At 43.6% G+C, this 18,485-nt stretch overlaps 1 protein-coding gene across 5 annotated transcripts in view; it reads left to right on the top strand.

Moving 5' to 3' along the window:
• The window catches only part of DOP1A (DOP1 leucine zipper like protein A), a 105,951-nt gene that overhangs the window by 9,170 nt on the left and 78,296 nt on the right, over window positions 1-18,485 (top strand). For all 5 annotated transcript variants that reach the window (XR_013221817.1, XM_077289814.1, XM_077289815.1 and 2 more), the window contains exons 2-5: window positions 8,248-8,438; window positions 13,911-14,092; window positions 14,202-14,372; window positions 15,578-15,767. Coding sequence is in view for 4 of the 5 variants with exons in the window: in XM_077289814.1 (XP_077145929.1) it covers window positions 8,301-8,438; window positions 13,911-14,092; window positions 14,202-14,372; window positions 15,578-15,767 (681 nt within the window). In the remaining variant the exon portion in view is untranslated. The remainder of the gene's footprint in view (window positions 1-8,247; window positions 8,439-13,910; window positions 14,093-14,201; window positions 14,373-15,577; window positions 15,768-18,485) is intronic.

Genomic DNA, 18,485 nt, shown 5'->3' with positions numbered 1-18,485 from the left:
AACATCTGCCCCCAGCCACCCCAGAAAAGGCACATCTGGAAGATGCGCCTATTCTGGCACTTGGCCACTCTCTTCCCACTCCCTGTAGCGGTGGGATATGGGGTAATGAAGGGTTAATGCCACCTTGCTATTGTAAGGTGACATTAAGCCAGATTAATAATGGAGAGGCGTCAATTATGACACCTATCCATTATTAATCCAATTGTATGAAAGGGTTAAAACACACACACACATGATTTAAAAGTATTTTAATGAAATAAACACAGCGGTTGTTTTAATAATTTATTGCTCTCTCAATCCATCCGGAACACCCTCGCTTGGAAAAATAATAAACGCACAAGATACATACCTTCTGATGTCCTATCACGTCCCACAATGTAATCCATCTGAAGGGGTTAACTAATATTACAGGCACGAGCTGCGATAAACCACTCGCTCGTGCCTGTAATCCCCGGGTGCTGAAAGGAAAGCTGGATCTGTACTTACATTGAGTCGCGGTGATGCGCCCCCTGCTGGATGTTCTCATGAACTGCAGCCTGGGAACTTTTTCCCACGCTCCAGGTCATATGAGGACATCCACCAGGGGGCGCATCACCGCGACTGTAGGAAATGTAGGTCAATGACCTACATTTCATTCATTCGCCGGGGATTACAGGCACGGAGCACAGCTGCATTTGCAGGGCTCCTGCCTGTAAAATAATTAACCCCTTCAGATCATGGATTACCTCGTGGGACGTGACGGTTCAGCTGAGGGTATGTATCTTGTGCGTTTATTATTTTTCCAAGCGAGGGTGTTGCTGATGGATTGAGAGAGGAATAAAATACTGAAATAACCGCTGTGTTTATTTCATTAAAATAATTTTTAATAATGTGTGTGTTTTAACTCTTTCAGACAATTGGATTAATAATGAATAGGTGACATAATTGACGCCTCTCCATTATTAATCTGGCTTAATGTCACCTTACAATAGCAAGGTGGCATTAACCCTTCATTACCCCATATCCCACCGCTACAAGGAGTGGGAAGAGAGTGGCCAAGTGCCAGAATAGGTGCATCTTCCAGATGTGCCTTTTCTGGGGTGGCTGGGGGCAGATGTTTGTAGCCAGGGGGGGCCAATAACCATGGACCCTCTCCTGGCTATTAATATCTGCCGTCAGTCACTGGCTTTACCACTCTGGCGGAGAAAATTGCGCAGGAGCCCACGCCAATTTTTTCCACCATTTAACCCTTTATTTTAGCAGCTACAGCGCTGAAATTTTGCACATACACACTACTAACATTAGTAGTGTGGAATATGCAAAAAAAAGGGGGATATGAGATGGTTTACTGTATGTAAACCATGTCTCATATCCTGTCGGGTTTGTGCAGGAGAAATGAAAAGCCGGCAATTGAATTACCGGCTTTTCACAGATATCGCGCTGAATGAAATCTAAATACAGAATATATATATATATATATGTGTCTCAATGAGATATATGTATGTATATATATATATATATATATATATATATATATATATATATATATATATATATATATGTATGTATATATATATATATATATATATACACACTGTATATATGTTTTCCCGAACATTTGAGCACATAAATCCATTAGATGTCGGTTTTGCAAGCTTGCGAGAAAATCTCGGCATACGGATGCCATACGGATGTCACACGGATGTCACACGGATCATTTGATGCGAGGAAATCGCATCCTCGCACTGCACACGGATCACTGTTTTTGAAACATTTGTGCGATTCTCGGCCGTGAAAAACGGACCGTTTTTTTTATACGTTAAGTGTGTCCCCGGCCTAACAAGCTTAATAGCAAATTTAAGGCTGCACAAAAAAATACCAGATTTGTTGTACAGGAAAGATATATATCTTGGTACCGTGTTAGCCAGTAGATAGGAAAAATATTTAGAATTGAGAGTCCTCAGTGGTTGATACCTGTTAATGGCTAACTGAGAAGATGGTAACAAATTGCAAGCTTTTGAGACTACACAGGTCTCTTCATCAGGCATAGACTAATACAACATCTGAAGAATCACATATTTATACACAACACAGCACAGAAATAATTCAATAGATAAGACAAGTGACATAAAGCAGAACTATCAATATGGGAGAGTGATAAACATCGGTGGCTGTAAATATTGGAACAGTTCATAGATAAGGAGTGTGAAAGTTTTATTGTCCTCTGATTGGGGTCTGGTTCTGTGTTGTAATGCCTCACAAGGTCTGAGGAGCAAATTCCTTAGTTTATGTAAAATGACATAAATCCATGCGACACATTCATTCCTGCACTGAGTGTGTCAAAGGTCATCATCAGTTTATATTCCCAGACTCTTCTTTTTCTCTGACATTTGAAGTTACCTTTTAATACAAGTAATTTCATGTCCATAGTGCTGTTATCAGGGAGCCAAAAATGTTTGGCCACAGGTAGATCTATTCTAGAGCTACTGACAATGATGTTTCTTAGATTTGGGGGCAGCCTAAAACATAGGGTGGGGGGCATGGAAATATGGATTGTAAGCGGGCATCTTTTTGTAGTAAAGGTTGTAATTTCCGTGCAGCTCCCCTTAGCACCTTCAGATTTGGATTGTAGGTGACTACTAGAGGCACCCGGTTATTTCCTTCTTTAGCTTTGTAATGTAGCAGGTGATTCCTTGATATTCTGGTGGCTCTTGTAGTCTGGTTTACAATTGTTCTTGGATGGTAGCTCTGATTAAAAAGGTCTTTCTGAGGCCACCAAAGTGTTTGTCTCTATCCATGGGGTTGGAACAGTGGGGAAAAAAGTATTTAGTCAGACACCAATTGTGCAAGTTCTCTCACTTAAAAAGATGAGAGAGGCCTGTAATTGATATCATAGGTAGACCACGACTGTGAGAGTCAAAATTGAGAAGAAAAATCCAGAAAATCACTTTGTCTGATTTGGCAAGATTTATTTTGCAAATTATGGTGGAAAATAAGTACCCTATATACTCGAGTATATATATTGAAGAAAACAGCCGCACTCAGGTTTGGATTTTTTAAAGGAGCAAAACGTTTATTCAAGTCACCACAGTGTTAAGGCTATTAGGAGAGAGACTCCGTGGTAGGTATAAAGTAGGTGAGTAGGTAACGTTTCAACCCCATGGTGGGTCTTTGTCAAACCTCACTAGAAAACACATATATACATGATTAGGGGCAAGGAAGAAAGTGAGCACTACAGAAAAAATAGTCATGTCAAACAACAGACATGTGCAACAAATGCACAATAATATATAGTTTGCGGTGATGATACATATACAAAATATATACAAAACTATATACAGGAATATGTACAAACATTATATAAAAATAAGCCCAATCAGGCTAATTAGTAACGGCGTCACAGAGTACAGACAATCAAGTGTCACGAGAGGGCGAGGGGGGGGGGGCTGGCAGAGGACTCACAAATAAAACAACATATAATTGGGGAGCGTACACATAACTAACCTTGAAAGAGGATAAGGATAGCAGAACGGAGATGCAGTGTAGAAAATCTGGAGAAATTCCCAGTTTGGACTGTAGAGGAAAGAACTGAGGTGAATAAACAGCAGTTGCAGTCTATATAGAGAGGGAAAGAGGAAGGGGGGCATACCTATGGTTAATGCATGTGGAGATCCGGAATGGCACGGAAGGGATATGTGTTTTCTAGTGAGGTTTGACAAAGACCCACCACGGGGTCGAAACGTTACCTACTCACCTACTTTATACCTACCACGGAGTCTCTCTCCTAATAGCCTTAACACTGTGGTGACTTGAATAAACTTTTTGCTCCTGTTATGCATTTAAAAAATCCAAACCTGAGTGCGGCTGTTTTCTTCAATATATGACTTTATTTGGAACATTTCCACATCCAGCCAGCACCTATCTAACCATACACTGAGTGCACGCCTTCTTCTCTATAACCTATACTCGAGTATAAGCAGAGATTTTCAGCCCACTTTTTTGGCTGTGACTGTTCAGGTTAGAGGGCGCGATGACGCGATTAGTGTGCGCGCCTCCCTCTGCCTGAACTGTCAGTGCAGAGGATGGAAGACAGAGCGGCGCTCAGCGATGGAACGTGGAAGGTGACTATCGCATGTGCCAGTGGCCTGAGCGAAGAGAGGCGAGTATGTGATTTTTTTTTTTTTATTTTAATCGCAGCACCAGCAAATGGGGCATAATGTATGGAGCATCTTACGGGGCATAATATGAGGAGCATGTTATGGGGCATATATGAGGAGCATCTTATGGGGCATATATGAGGAGCATCTTATGGGGCATAATGTGTGGAGCATCTCATGGGGCCATAATGGATGGAGCATCTCATGGGGCCATAATGTGTGGAGCATCTTATGGGGCCATCAAGCTTTATGCAGCATTGTATGGGGCAAATGTGTCTATGGAGCATCTTATGGGGCCATTATTAACCTTTATGCAGGATTATATGGGGCATATTTTAATATGAAGCATCTTATGGAGCCCATCATGAACTGTATGGAGCATTATATGGGGCTCCTGATTCAATATGGATATTCAAAAACACTTAACCTACTGATGTCTCAATTAATTTTACTTTTATTGGTATCTATTTTTTTTTTTGACATTTACCAGTAGCTGCTGCATTTCCCACCCTAGGCTTATACTCGAGTCAATAAGTTTTCCCAGTTTTTTGTGGCAAAATTAGGGGGGTCGGCTTATACTCAGGTCGGCTTATACTCGAGTATATACGGTATTTGGTCACCTAAAAACATGCAAGATTTCTGGCTCTCACAGACCGCGTCGTGTTGTGGCGGACCGTCGGCATCAAAAAACGTTACATGTAACGTTTTTTGCTGCGTCGTATCCGCCATTTCCGACCGCGCATGCGGAATTCCACCCCCGCCTCCCCGCACCTCACAATGGGGCAGCGGATGCGTTGAAAAACAGCACGACGCTAGTGTGAAAGTAGCCTAAGAGGCTCCTCTGTCCTCCACTCATTACCTGTAGTAATGGCACCTGTTTGAACTTATCAGTATAAAAGTTGTCTGTTTGCGTCATTCATATAGTCTGACGTATTCATCATGACTATTGCACCTCCCTTATCAGCAGGTTAAATGATGGTTTCTTTGTTGGTTTTTAGAGACTGTATGGCCTTTCTCTCCTGGGCACTGATGTTGGATGTTTGTCTCCTGTTAGGCCTCTTTCACACTTCCGTTTTTTACAATCAGTCACAATCCGTCAAAATGTTGAAAAGACGGATCCTGTGCAGATTGTTAAAAACGGATGCACTGGAGCCGTTTTTTTGATGGATCCGTAGCGTTTTCCAAGCGATCTGTAGCATCGCTTGGAAAACTGATTGACAGGTTGGTCACACTTGTCAAACATAGTGTTTGACAAGTGTGACCAACTTTTTACTATTGATGCTGCCTATGCAGCATCAATAGTAAAAAGATATAATGTTAAAAATAATTAAAAAAATAAAAAATCTTGATATTCTCACCTTCCGGCGTCCACCGCAGCCTTCCCGTTCCCAGTAATTCATTGCGAAATGACCCGATGACGTCACAGTATCACGAGATCGCTACGTCATCACAGGTCATTGTCTCGCAATGAATTACTGGGAACGTGAGCTGCCAGCAGCATCGCGAGCATCGGGAAGGCTGCGGTGGACGCCGGAAGGTGAGAATATCAAGATTTTTTTAATTTTTTTTATTATTTTTAACATTATACCTTTTTACTATTGATGCTGCATCAATAGCAAAAAGAGAGAGCGAGAGAGAATTTCCCTGACAGGAAATTCTTCCACGCATGCTCAGTTTCAAAAGACGGTATCCGGTCGCTGGATTCCTGCTTTTGACAGTCAGTGACGGATCCTGCATCCATAGGCTTATAATAATAATAATAATAATAATAATAATAATTTTATTTATATAGCGCCAACATATTCCGCAGCGCTTTACAACTTATAGAGGGGACTATATATATATATATATATATATATATATATATATATATATAGGCTTCCATTATAGCCAACGACGGGCAGTGCAGGACCCGTCGCTGAGCGATTTTCCGACATACAGAAAAAACGTTCCTCTGTGCGCTGTCTTTGCCCGACGGACAGCGATTTTACGACGGATCCAGTGCACGACTGGTGAAACGGATGGCCATCTGTCACAATCCGTCGCTAATACACATCTATGAGAATAAAACGGATCCAGCAGAAACATTTGCTGGATCCGTTTTTTTCACAAAACGACGTATTGTGACGGAAAAAGAAAGACAGAAGTGTGAAAGAGGCCTTAGCGTCTATGATGGTGGATTTTATCAAATATATTAAGGAGTCTATATATTTATCCAAATGTGGGTTGCGTCCAGGTGGTGATGTCCAGTCTGACCTCTTCTTGGTTGTCAGGATTCCTCTTCCTTCAGTCCGAGTGTTTTCTGAATCTTCTTTTTCCTGAAATAATGTTCCATATTACTGAAGAGTTCAGTTTTATCTAGGGCCTTAGTAGGACAAAATGAGAGTCCTCTGGAAAGCACGGCCAGCTCCACGTTGTTGGGTTTATAATCTGAGAGATTGATGACACAGTTAGATGCCTTTGTGTCTGGAATGGAGTGGTTGTCCAAGTTGTCAAGTTTTGGCTTTGTTTTGTATCTGTTTATATAGAGTCCTGAATTGAGGCGCAATCTGTGTAGTTTCTTTTCCTTGTTATGAATCAGAAGGGCCCGTAGTTCGTTGTAGTATTGTTGTAATTTTTGCTCTGTTTCTTCTGTAAGTGTTTTCCTCAGAGTTTCAAATTGCCCTTGGCCTTTACTCTTTATGCTGTAGCAGACATGCAAGGTGATTCCTTAGTCTCTCAGAAGTCCTGTCATAAAGGTTTTGTGCATAATGAGTATTGTAGGTATGGAGAATGGGTTTGTAATCTCAGATTTATGGAAGAATCTGCAGTAAATCCGCATTAACATCCTTTTCTAACTTTACGTTCCACCAGCTTCAGTGCACTGGGCTTGAGCAGCAAGTCGGAGTTGACATTGATTACAAGGATCTGCTTTACATGTGGACTATTCAGTCTTTCAAGGAAAGAAAACCCTTAGGGTATGTGGCCACGCGCCGTTTTACATCCGGAATAGCAGCGGATTGAATGCTGCGTGGAGCCGCAGTGTTCAATCCGCAGCGTCCAGATGTTACAGCATAGTGGAGGGGATTTTATGAAATCCCGTCTCCACTATGTGTGGTAACACGCACCCGGCGGCCCTGCGATTCCGGACATGCGGCGCGTCTTTTTAGATCTCAGCATGTCCGTTTACCTTGCGGCGACGCTGCTCCGCCGCAAGGTATATCACAGGGCCCTATGTGTGGGGTGCGATAATGCCGGATGTGTGCAATGAACACATCCGGCATCATCGCGTCTCCAGAAGGGGGCGGGGCTTTGGGCGGAGCAAGTTTGCCGCTCCATCCAAACTGCCGGCCATCCTGAACGTGGACACATACCCTTAGAGGTTGTCCACCTTTGGAGACATTTATTTTTAACTTGAAGGACCTGTCATGAGGTCAAAAGGGGCCAGTTTTTGCTTTATTTTATTCCCTCTACTCCCCGAATAATCTGTTTTTCTTTTCAATTTATTAAATTCCACCTTATGGTTTTAGAGATTGACCTTTTTATTTATTGCAGATTTTCATGGTCACATAAAAGTTCTAAATAAAAAAAGTCCATATCTGTGGAACCCTATGGTGGAATAATAAAAAAAAAACATACTTAGAGGAGCAATGGCGATAAAATAAAAGCAAAAACTAGTTGACTTTAAATGCATGTTCTGTATTTAGAGCTAATAATTTTTGCAATTGGTTTATTAACATTTTTGCGCTATTTGACTTCTGTATCCTATTTGTGGCTGCAGACTGAGTTTTCTGTACATCTGTCAGTGACGCCTTCTCACAGTCTAACAGGAAAGTTTGTAACTCTTTTATCTGTCTTTTTCTGAGTTCTTCTTGGCTGAGGAGCAAAAACGTGAAAAATATGTAAAGAGACTCAATAAGAATAAGTATTTTTTTTGCCTCAATTTCAAGCATATAATTATGGAAAAACATTTTCCTCAAAGGTGTACAATGCCTTTATGCCTTCCTTTAACAATATTAGCCCCTTACCAAGTAGAAGAACATTGCTGGATGCCAGTGTTGTGATCTGTGAGGTCACTAGGACCTCTCCCGTGCAGCTAGACCTGACCAGCTTTTATCTCTGTCCTTTCCAGGTGATGGTTTCTGCTGAGGATAGAGCTGGTCTCTAGAGGGACGTGGAGGGAGAATGAACACTGAAGAAGTGGAGTTACTGAGTGACTCTAAGTATAGAAATTATGTGGCGGCAGTGGACAAGGCACTAAAGAACTTTGAGTACTCTAGTGAGTGGGCCGATCTCATCTCTGCTCTGGGGAAGCTAAACAAGGTAGGTCTCTTTACCATGGACATTCCGTGAGAGGGCAAAGATTCAATATACCTCAAATCAGATGAGCAGGGACGTGTGCCTGAGGTGAATGATACTGAAAGAAAAATGCATGCTGTTAAAGGGTTAAGTAACATCATCCAGAAAGAGGTTTTTAAATGGGAACCACATCTGCAGGATTTGGCCTACTGACAGGTAACCTGGCCTTCACAGGAGCTTCCCCACATCCGAACCATTAGAATTGTTGGGCCAACAGGTTCTCATTGTAAAAATCGACTGTATTATGTACTGATCATAAATCAATTTGTTACTGTTACCCTCTATCTGAGTAAATGGGCTGCTAGGCCCAACCAGGAGGGATCATGCCATGTTTTCCTAGCGGCACACATCCATATGTCCTTCCCTATGTTACTATAACACTACCTTAGTCCATATGTGTGTATCTTCATCTATGTCCATACAGGTTTACTGACTTCAATTGTATACACAAATCACAGAGGCCTACTTGTATTAGCACTTCACGGACCCCATTTGTTGTATTGATGAGAAAGATAAAGCTACATAACTTGACAAATCTTCTAGATGTGCCAGTTGTTGAAACTAGCGAATCCTTGCAGCGCGCAATGCATGCCCTGGGAGATTCATAAGTCTGGAGTCACACAGAGTGACTGCAGACTTATCGGTTTTGACCAGACAAACCCCGTGATTGACTGTAACATTGTGTGACATCACCACTGCAGCCAAGCAACAGAGAGCAGGGCAGAGACACAGCGTTGGACCTGGGGAGAGTGAGTAAAGCCTGGTCTGTTTTACAAGTAACTGAGCATATGTTCAAAATGTTTCTTGATAGGGTACATCATCTTTAAATGTCTTTTTGAATGAATGGTTGGATATCTGAATGGGGTAGGTTGACTTTATGGGTCAGTAGACCAATGAATGAATGAACTACTGAATGGATGTATATTTGGTTTATTAGTCATGTAGCTCTGTTGTTGGAGCTATCTTACTAAAATTAAAATGTGACCAATGACCATAATTCTGGGGTCTTTCCATCCTTGTGTTTTGTGAATTACGGTACTTCAGTTCCAATTTACTTTAGTCTTATATTTGATACAATATGATTGTAAATAATTGACAAAAGCCCTGTGTTCTTGTTTAAGGGATTCTTCATGACTGATTCCTTATGACTTCTCCTTAGGACAAGTCCTCAATATCAGATCGGTAGTGATCCATTACCAGTTCATCTCCTATTGAAGGAAGTGAATGGGAGCTGACCTGAGAATGACCACTACGTGATGTAGAGAGCTGCGATATTCTGGCCAAGCTGATAACAGCTGATGGGTGGAGGACCGTTGGTGCCTGGTTTGGGATCCCCACCAGTTTGATATTGAGGAACTATCTTGTGGATAGGTCATCAAATAGTCAATCCTGTAAACCCCTTTATGCAAGAATGTAGAGCTTTTTGTCATTTTTTTTTTTCTTTTTTTTTTTTAAATAGGTTGGCAATCTGTCCGTTCCTGACAACCCCTTTGAATATGATTACTGTTACAAGTATAAATTAAAGCTTTTTAGAGAAAAAGCAAAAAAGAATACAATCACACTTACTATGTGTTGAGATGGTGAAACCGCTCCCACTACAATGCACACCTATGGGCTGTGACCTTGCCCAGGAGGGAGCTTCTGAGAAAGTTATATTTGTTCCAGCTCTTTAAACTTCTTTTCCGGCTAAGCAGCCGCTGCATTTTAGTTATTTGTTCGGTTCTTCTCGGTGTAGCTGGGAAAGTCCTGTTCTTCAGTGTTCACTGCTGTCATGTTGAGGGAGGGGAATATTCGGTTGGGAATAGAGATAATTCATTGTACGTTTTAAGCTGTTGTGCTGTACCGCAGGTGAGCCCGAACTACGCACCCATCCAGTTGTCCCAGAGTCCGGGGTATTAACAGGTAATGGGCGGTTGGTCTATTCAGGTACGCCAGTAGGCAAAGATATAGGGAGTATGTTGTCACATATCGCCACTCTGTATAGCACAAGGGTCTCGGCCTCCTGGCCGAGTGTTTGTAGGTTTCTTTGAATGTTTCTCCTCTTTATGGTTCCTTTTTTCCACATATTTAAGTAAAGTATTTTCTGTGGTTGAACTGGTGTTAGAGTAGTTCCTGTTCTTGACTTCTCTGTATCCTGGGAGCCCACCCCGGTACACGGCTTAAAGTGTCTCATAAAAATGTGCTTTATTAATTTCCAGCTGGCGGTAAATGTGCTGGTTGTCTTCTGTCTTCATAGATCACAGCCTTCTTATCTTTGGTGTAAATTGAATCTGATCCCCTCCAGTCTCAGGGGTGTCGTATTGCCAGGACCCGTGTTGTGTTACTCCCCGATGCTCGGTGATACACATGGTGAGGGAGCCCTGATCCCCCTGCTTGGGCCGTGTAATGTGCAGTCACACGTCGCTGAGTGAGAAGTAGTCCTCTTGTCTGACATCTGTAGGACGTTTATTTGGCGTTGTATAGAGATTGTCTGTGTTCTTTACCCTGTGGGTAGTTAAAACGGATTGAGAAGTTAGTTTTTGCATTTTTTTCCCCCAATATTCGCTTTAGAATAGATCTGTTAAAGGTGAAATGTCATGTTGGATTTGTTTCAGCTATATTATTTGTTTTACTCTTATATAGTGCCTCTAATTCCATAGTGCTTTACAGTTGTCATCACTTTTAATTCAGTATGTCTTTGGAGTGTGGAAGGAAACCTGAGAAAATCCACGCAAACACGGGCAGAACATACAAACCCCTTGTACATAGCAGGGGCACAGTTATACGATTATCTCAGAACAGGAACATTATTTTTAAACCCATCCAGTTGTGGAACTTAATTCTAAGATCTATTGATTAAAATGTACTTTGTTAATGGAAAACCCCTTTAAGTGACACGCATGCATCGATTGATCAAACCTGTCCTGAGACCTGGTTATTTGGTAACCTTGGATCCCACCATGATACCCATGTGCCCTATCCTCCTCATACCGCCAGAATCCAGAGCACCTTGGTTGCCTTCACGCTGTCCTCATCGCTATGGCGCATGCACTGCTTTCTGGCTCGGCACCATCCTAGTTATCCACCGACCTTGGACTAAGCTTTGGACAGCAGTACCATTCCAGTGCTGATCAGTTTGTGCATAGTTTTGTGTGTTTTTTTCTACTATATAAATCCTATCTGTGGTCGATCTTGTTTTTAGAATTGCAGCACTTTGGCATCATTTCTGCATGTATGATGATTCAGCACATCTATTATCGATGATGCATCTGCTCACGTGATAAAAAGGCCCTAGTGCCTAGGAAAGTGTTACATCTCCCATTCTTTTTTTATATTGTACTAATTGTGAAGTTGTACTGCCAGTTATTCATTATATTTATAATGGAGTGTGAAAAATAATCCTTTTTCTTCATTCATTTCATAAATAGCATGGACCGATCTCGGTCTGCAGTGCCGGCTGCTCATAACTATGCATACTGGTCCGGGAAACCACTGTGGCAGCAAGCGCTGTGGGATGTAATGTGATTTATTCAGCACCCGCTTCCCTCCTGGATGTCGGTGCCTAGGAGTCAGCGCAGTGTGCGCTCTCTGTTGGGTCATAGATATAAGCACCACGGACGGTCCCTAGTGATATTTAAAACCAGAATCTGTTATGGAATGTATTTAAAAAAATAAAGTGAATATAACATGTTTTTGGGTAGGAGTCAGCGTGGCACATCTAGAATTGGCAATCTTGAAGCTGCACTCCAGATTACAAGGGCATCTCCTGTGTACATAACACATCCGTCATTCCACAGATTTCAATTGGATTCAGGTCTTGGCCCTGGCTGGGTCATTCCAAAACTTTCATCTTCTTTTAGTGAAGCCATTCTTTTGTTGATTTGGAGGTATTCTTAGGTTCATTGTCGTGCTGAAAGGTGAAATTCCTCTTCATCTTCAGCTTTTTAGCAGAGGCCTGAAGGTTTTGGTTGCAAAATGTTACTGATATTTGGAACTGCTCACAATTCCCCCCACCTTGACTAAATCTCCAGTTCCAGCTGCCAAAAAAACAGCCCAAAGCATAATGCTGCCTCTACCATTCTTCACTGTGGGTATGGTGTTCTTTTGGTGATGCGCAGTGTTGGATTTGTGACAAGCATATCTTTTTTGAAATTCTGGCCAAAGTTCATCTTTGGTCTCATCAGACAATAACACGTTTCCCTTACATGATTTTAGCATATTTTGTAGGTTTTGCAAAACATTACAGAACTTGGATGCTTTTCTTTGTAAGAAAATGTTTCCTTCCTACCCCACATGAAAGACATCTGTAGAATGTGAGAGATCGTTTTCTTGTGTTTTCAGCAATTTTTGTGGGATGTGTACTTCTAAGTAATAACTGTTGTGCCAAAATGTAAGCCACTAATTGATGTAAGTCTTCACAGTATTCCATGGTATATCGAACGCATTGGCATTTTTTATTTTTTTTTTGTACCTTTCTCTTGACAACTTTCAACAATAATATCCCTTTGTAAGCTGTTACGGACTATGGCTTTTGTGGAAAAATAGAGCTAGGAAACTGTCAGGGAAAATCCAATTAGAGCAGCTAAACTTTATATGGGTTTAATGTTTCTGAAATAGCGGAATGTTCCATAAAGAACTATATGTGCGACGCGTGTTCCTAGTATACGGTGTTGTATCTGTGTCTCCTGGAATAGCTGGTAGTATTGCATCTACATGGCATTTATGGCCGATTATTTCCCTCTTGACCTAAATGATGGGATGATCGGCTGCCAAGGCAAACCGGATCATTGGGTGCATTAAAAGAGGTCTGGATACACATGATGAGAGCATTATACTGCCTCTGTACAAATCCCTGGTTAGACCGCACATGGAATACTGTGTACAGTTTTGGTCACCGGTGCTCAGGAAGGATATAATAGAACTAGAGCGAGTAGAAAGGAGGGCAAAAAAATTAATTAAGGGGATTGGGGAACTACAATACCCAGAGAGATTAGAAAAATTAGGATTATTGAGTCTAGAAAAAAGACGACTGAGGGGCGATCTAATAACCAAGTATAAGTATATAAGGGAACAATACAAATATCTCTCCGATCTGTTTATACCAAGGAAGGTGACGGTCACAAGGGGGCATTCTCTGCGTCTGGAGGAGAGAAGGTTTTTCCACCAACGTAGAAGAGGATTCTTTACTGTTAGGGCAGTGAGAGTCTGGAATTCCTTGCCTGAGGAGGGGGTGATGGCGAACTCAGTCGAGGGGTTCAAGAGAGGCCTGGATGTCTTCCTGAAGCATAACAATATTGTATCTTACAGTTATTAGGTTCTTTAGAAGGACATAAGTCTGGGGATTTTTTGTGACGGAATGTAGGCTGAACTGGATGGACAAATGTTTTTTTTCAGCCTTGCTAACTATGTTACTATGTAATGTCTGGCTTGTAACATGACGGTCATTTCTATTGACAGGTATTACAAAATAACGCCAAGTATCAAGTTGTCCCTAAAAAGTTAACGATAGGAAAAAGACTGGCACAATGTCTCCACCCAGCATTGCCAGGGGGCGTCCACAGGAAGGCGCTAGAAACCTACGAAATCATTTTCAAAATCATTGGACCAAAGCGCCTGGCAAAAGACCTTTTTCTGTACAGGTAATTGGTTGCTACTTATTGTGAGGCTTTAAACCACATGGCATTGTAGAATGTGAAATATTGTGGCATATTTAGATTATTTTCTATTGTGTTGTCTGCCTTTCTTTAGTGCCGGCCTTTTCCCTCTCCTTACAAATGCTGCCATGTCTGTGAAACCAGCATTACTTAGCCTATATGAGATATATTACCTACCTCTGGGCAAGACTTTAAAGCCCGGCCTGCAAGGACTGCTCACTGGTATTCTTCCCGGCCTGGAGGAGGGCTCCGAATATTACGACAGGTAAGCAGCGCCATCAGACTCTCTGTATGCCCGTTATTATAGAGGCCATATTGTGCTGCAGCAAGATTACTGCACAGAACATGATTCATCTGGGGGACCCTCTGAGGTGGCAGAAAACAAGGGTTTTACCAATTCCAAGCTTCCAAATTCTGTACCCCATTCTTGTAGGAATGCACAATGTAACTTATGTGATCCCTAACTACTACAGATTGCTGCAGGCTTTTCAGCGCCATACATTTAAAAGCTGGTCAAGGACTATTAGGCTCGGATGACTGGTCCAAGAGGCTTGTCCTCAGTATTGTCTCCCCTTTAGTGACTGCTCTCCTTGTGTGTGTCTCGTAGGGATTCACTCTCAGGCGTTAGGTAGCGGTCACACAGGGGATGTGGTTTTGTCCAAGCAAGTGCAGTTTTATTGCTTTCATAAGACTCCAAGGGATTCAAAGCCGAAAACAGAAAAACAGCCTTTTCTTGTAACAAAGGTATAACGCCAACTAAACAGTTTATTTAGCAGGGCACATATATGTCAGTGCAGGCTCACCCAAATAATTAGTCCATTCTCCTGGAGCAAACTTTATGCACAGATATTACGGTCCTACCAGTCTCTGTAACCCCTTCAGAACGAGCTCCAGCAGCTTCTAGCCAAACAGAAGTATTCAACTCCGGGGACAGTTCACACTGGATTGACAGGCTGCAGTTCCCTCAAACAGGCTGATCAGCTTTCCTAGCTGACCCATGCAGTCTCTCATCTATAGCTCACATTTTGGCTGGTCATTCACCAGCAGCACACTGACACATCTAGTGAACCTAGGCCCTGATTCCAGTAAAAAAATCTAGGCAGGTGCATACGATCAGATCCTGCAGAGAAAGGTCTTAACCCTGTCCTACCTGGCTCTTCTACAGTGTGTATTGAGAGAAACCTATAAGTCTAGTGGAGGTAGTCACTGAAGCTGCATGGTCCACAGCCGGCTTTTAAATGTTTATTTTTATTTCTTTGAAACACTGCAGCTTTTCAGAGTAAATCATACCTTCATGTAATGACCGAGCCAGACTGATTAATGCTGATCGGGGATTAGCTGTCAGATTCTCCTTAAATTAAATATATGCATGGTGAAAAGTATTACTGTATCTTTAACATTGTTTTGTTTCATGATAGATTAATTTATTACGGATGTGTGTATTCTTCTGATATGATGTCCATCTTCTAGAACAAACACCCTTCTGGAGAAGGTGGCATCAGCAGTGGAGCAGTCTGCGTTCTATAGTGCCCTGTGGGGCAGTCTTCTCACCAGCCCTGCAGTCCGCCTGCCTGGCATCACCTATGTCCTTTCCCACCTGAACAGGAAACTTTCGATGGAAGACCAGCTTTACATAATTGGAAGTGACATTGAATTAATGGTAAGGGCTGGCACAACGTTACCTTATGTACAGGGGCGTAACTACCGCGGTCGCAGCGGTCGCCATTGCGACCGGGCCCCGCAGGTCAGGGGCCCCGGGCCGGCAGGTCTGAGCAGGGCCAGGCTGGCCATCGGGCACTTCTGGCAAATGCCAGAAGAGCCGATGCCAGTAGTGGGCCGCTGCACTGTTCCTCCCCCGGAACCCCCCCCAGTGCCGCCGCCACATTTAACTATACCGGCGTCTATGACACCGGTATAGTTCAATGCAATGATGGGAGGAGAGAGCGTCACCTGACGCTTCCTCTCCCATCATTCCCCGCTCTGCCTCTGACAGTACACTGCGGGTGCGCGATGACGTCATATCATCGCGCACCTGCAGTGTCCTGGGCAGACTTCAGCCGCCAGGAGCAGCGCGGGCAAAAGGAAAGGTGAGGAGAGTTTTTTTTTTTTTTTTTTTCTTTTTAACCGGACTGTGGGGCCATTATCGGGGGGGGGGGGGAGATGAGATGAGATGAGATGAGATGTGATGTGATGTGATGTGATGTGATGTGATGTGGGCTGTGCTCTATATATCCCTGTGCGGGCTCTGCTGTATATACCCCTGTGGGGACTCTGCTGTATATATCCCTGTGCGGGCTGTGCTGTATATATCCCTGTGCGGGCTGTGCTGTATATATCCCTGTGCGGGCTGTGCTGTATATACCACTGTGCGGGCTCTGCTGTATATAACACTGTGCGGGCTCTGCTGTATATAACACTGTGCGGGCTGTGCTGTATATACCACTGTGCGGGCTGTGCTCTATATACCACTGTGCAGGCTCTGCTGTATATAACACTGTGCGGGCTGTGCTCTATATACCACTGTGCGGGCTGTGCTCTATATACCACTGTGCGGGCTGTGCTCTATATACCACTGTGCGGGCTGTGCTCTATATACCACTGTGCGGGCTGTGCTCTATATACCACTGCGGGCTGTGCTCTATATACCACTGTGCGGGCTGTGCTGTATATACCACTGTGCGGGCTCTGCTGTATATACCACTGTGCGGGCTGTGCTGGATATACCACTGTGCGGGCTGTGCTGTATATACCACTGTGCGGGCTCTGCTGTATATACCACTGTGCGGGCTGTGCTGGATATACCACTGTGAGGGCTGTGCTGGATATACCCCCTGTGCTGGCTGTGCTGTATATACCCCTGTGCGGGCTGTGCTGTATATACCCCTGTGCGGGCTGTGCTGTATATACCCCTGTGCGGGCTGTGCTGTATATACCCCTGTGCGGGCTGTACTGGATATACCACTGTGCGGGCTGTGCTGGATATACCACTGTGCGGTCTGTGCTGGATATACCACTGTGCGGTCTGTGCTGGATATACCACTGTGCGGTCTGTGCTGGATATACCACTGTGCGGTCTGTGCTGGATATACCACTGTGAGGGCTGTGCTGGATATACCACTGTGCGGTCTGTGCTGGATATACCACTGTGCGGTCTGTGCTGGATATACCACTGTGAGGGCTGTGCTCTATATACCCCCTGTGCTGGCTGTGCTGTATATACCCCTGTGCGGGCTGTGCTGTATATACCCCTGTGCGGGCTGTGCTGTATATACCCCTGTGCGGGCTGTGCTGTATATACCCCTGTGCGGGCTGTGCTGGATATACCACTGTGCGGTCTGTGCTGGATATACCACTGTGCGGTCTGTGCTGGATATACCACTGTGCGGTCTGTGCTGGATATACCACTGTGCGGTCTGTGCTGGATATACCACTGTGCGGGCTGTGCTGGATATACCACTGTGCGGGCTGTGCTGGATATACCACTGTGTGGGCTGTGCTGGCACCCAACACCATGTTGCAGTGCAGGAGATTCCTGCAACAGTCCGAGGCGTATCTAGGGGAAGCGGGGCGGGGGAAGGTGGGGGGGTTGTGGGGGCGGGGGAAGGTGTGGGGGGGGTAGGGGGTGGGGTAGGGGGGGGGCCCCATTTGGAAGTTCGCACCGGGGCCCATAACTTTGTAGTTACGCCACTGCTTATGTACCACTGTATAGTCAAGCTTGCTGAAGCTATTTTCTTCATCATGTGCGTTTCTCTTTAATTATTTCAGATTGCAGATGTATTTTCTCCACTACCATATATGCATGTTCCTCTCTATATGTTACACACAGAAAACCATTTCATTTTAGGCATCATTACCATTGGTGTGTAATTCATCACAATGTCAGGATTATGTTTTTCGTTTTTCTTCAATTATCTTTGCAATGACTAGGTGTGGACCATTGATTGCAGTGCTGGTGGTGTGTGACGCTGCAGATGGGAAGCTTTCTCTTCTCCTTGTATATTAATGAGCTTTTTGTCCTGTGCCATCCATGCTCATCACTGTCACATGACCCTGTGCATTGATTCCTCGTGTTCTCCATCACTGACCAGTGCTCCTGGATCAGACCTGGGAGAGCTCAGCAGGAGAACCTTCTGGCTTGGAGAGCTGAACTGTTCAGTTCTGTTTGTCCTTTCCTGAAATGTATTGACAAGAGCAGGATAAGATGCAGTATAGATTTTTATATTTTGGTTTGTCTTAAAGGGAGTGTGTCATCAGGAGGTTTTGATATCATATATGAGAACATCCTGATGTACGGGCAGAGACACGGATTCCAGCGACGTATCACTTACTGGGCAGTTTGATGCAGTTTTGACAAAATCACTGTGTAGTCTGCTGCAGA

Source organism: Ranitomeya variabilis, chromosome 2 (assembly GCF_051348905.1).
Source record: "Ranitomeya variabilis isolate aRanVar5 chromosome 2, aRanVar5.hap1, whole genome shotgun sequence".
Lineage (NCBI taxonomy): Eukaryota > Metazoa > Chordata > Amphibia > Anura > Dendrobatidae > Ranitomeya > Ranitomeya variabilis.
Note: the sequence above shows the minus strand (reverse complement) of the source record. Positions and strands in the feature narration are given on the sequence as shown.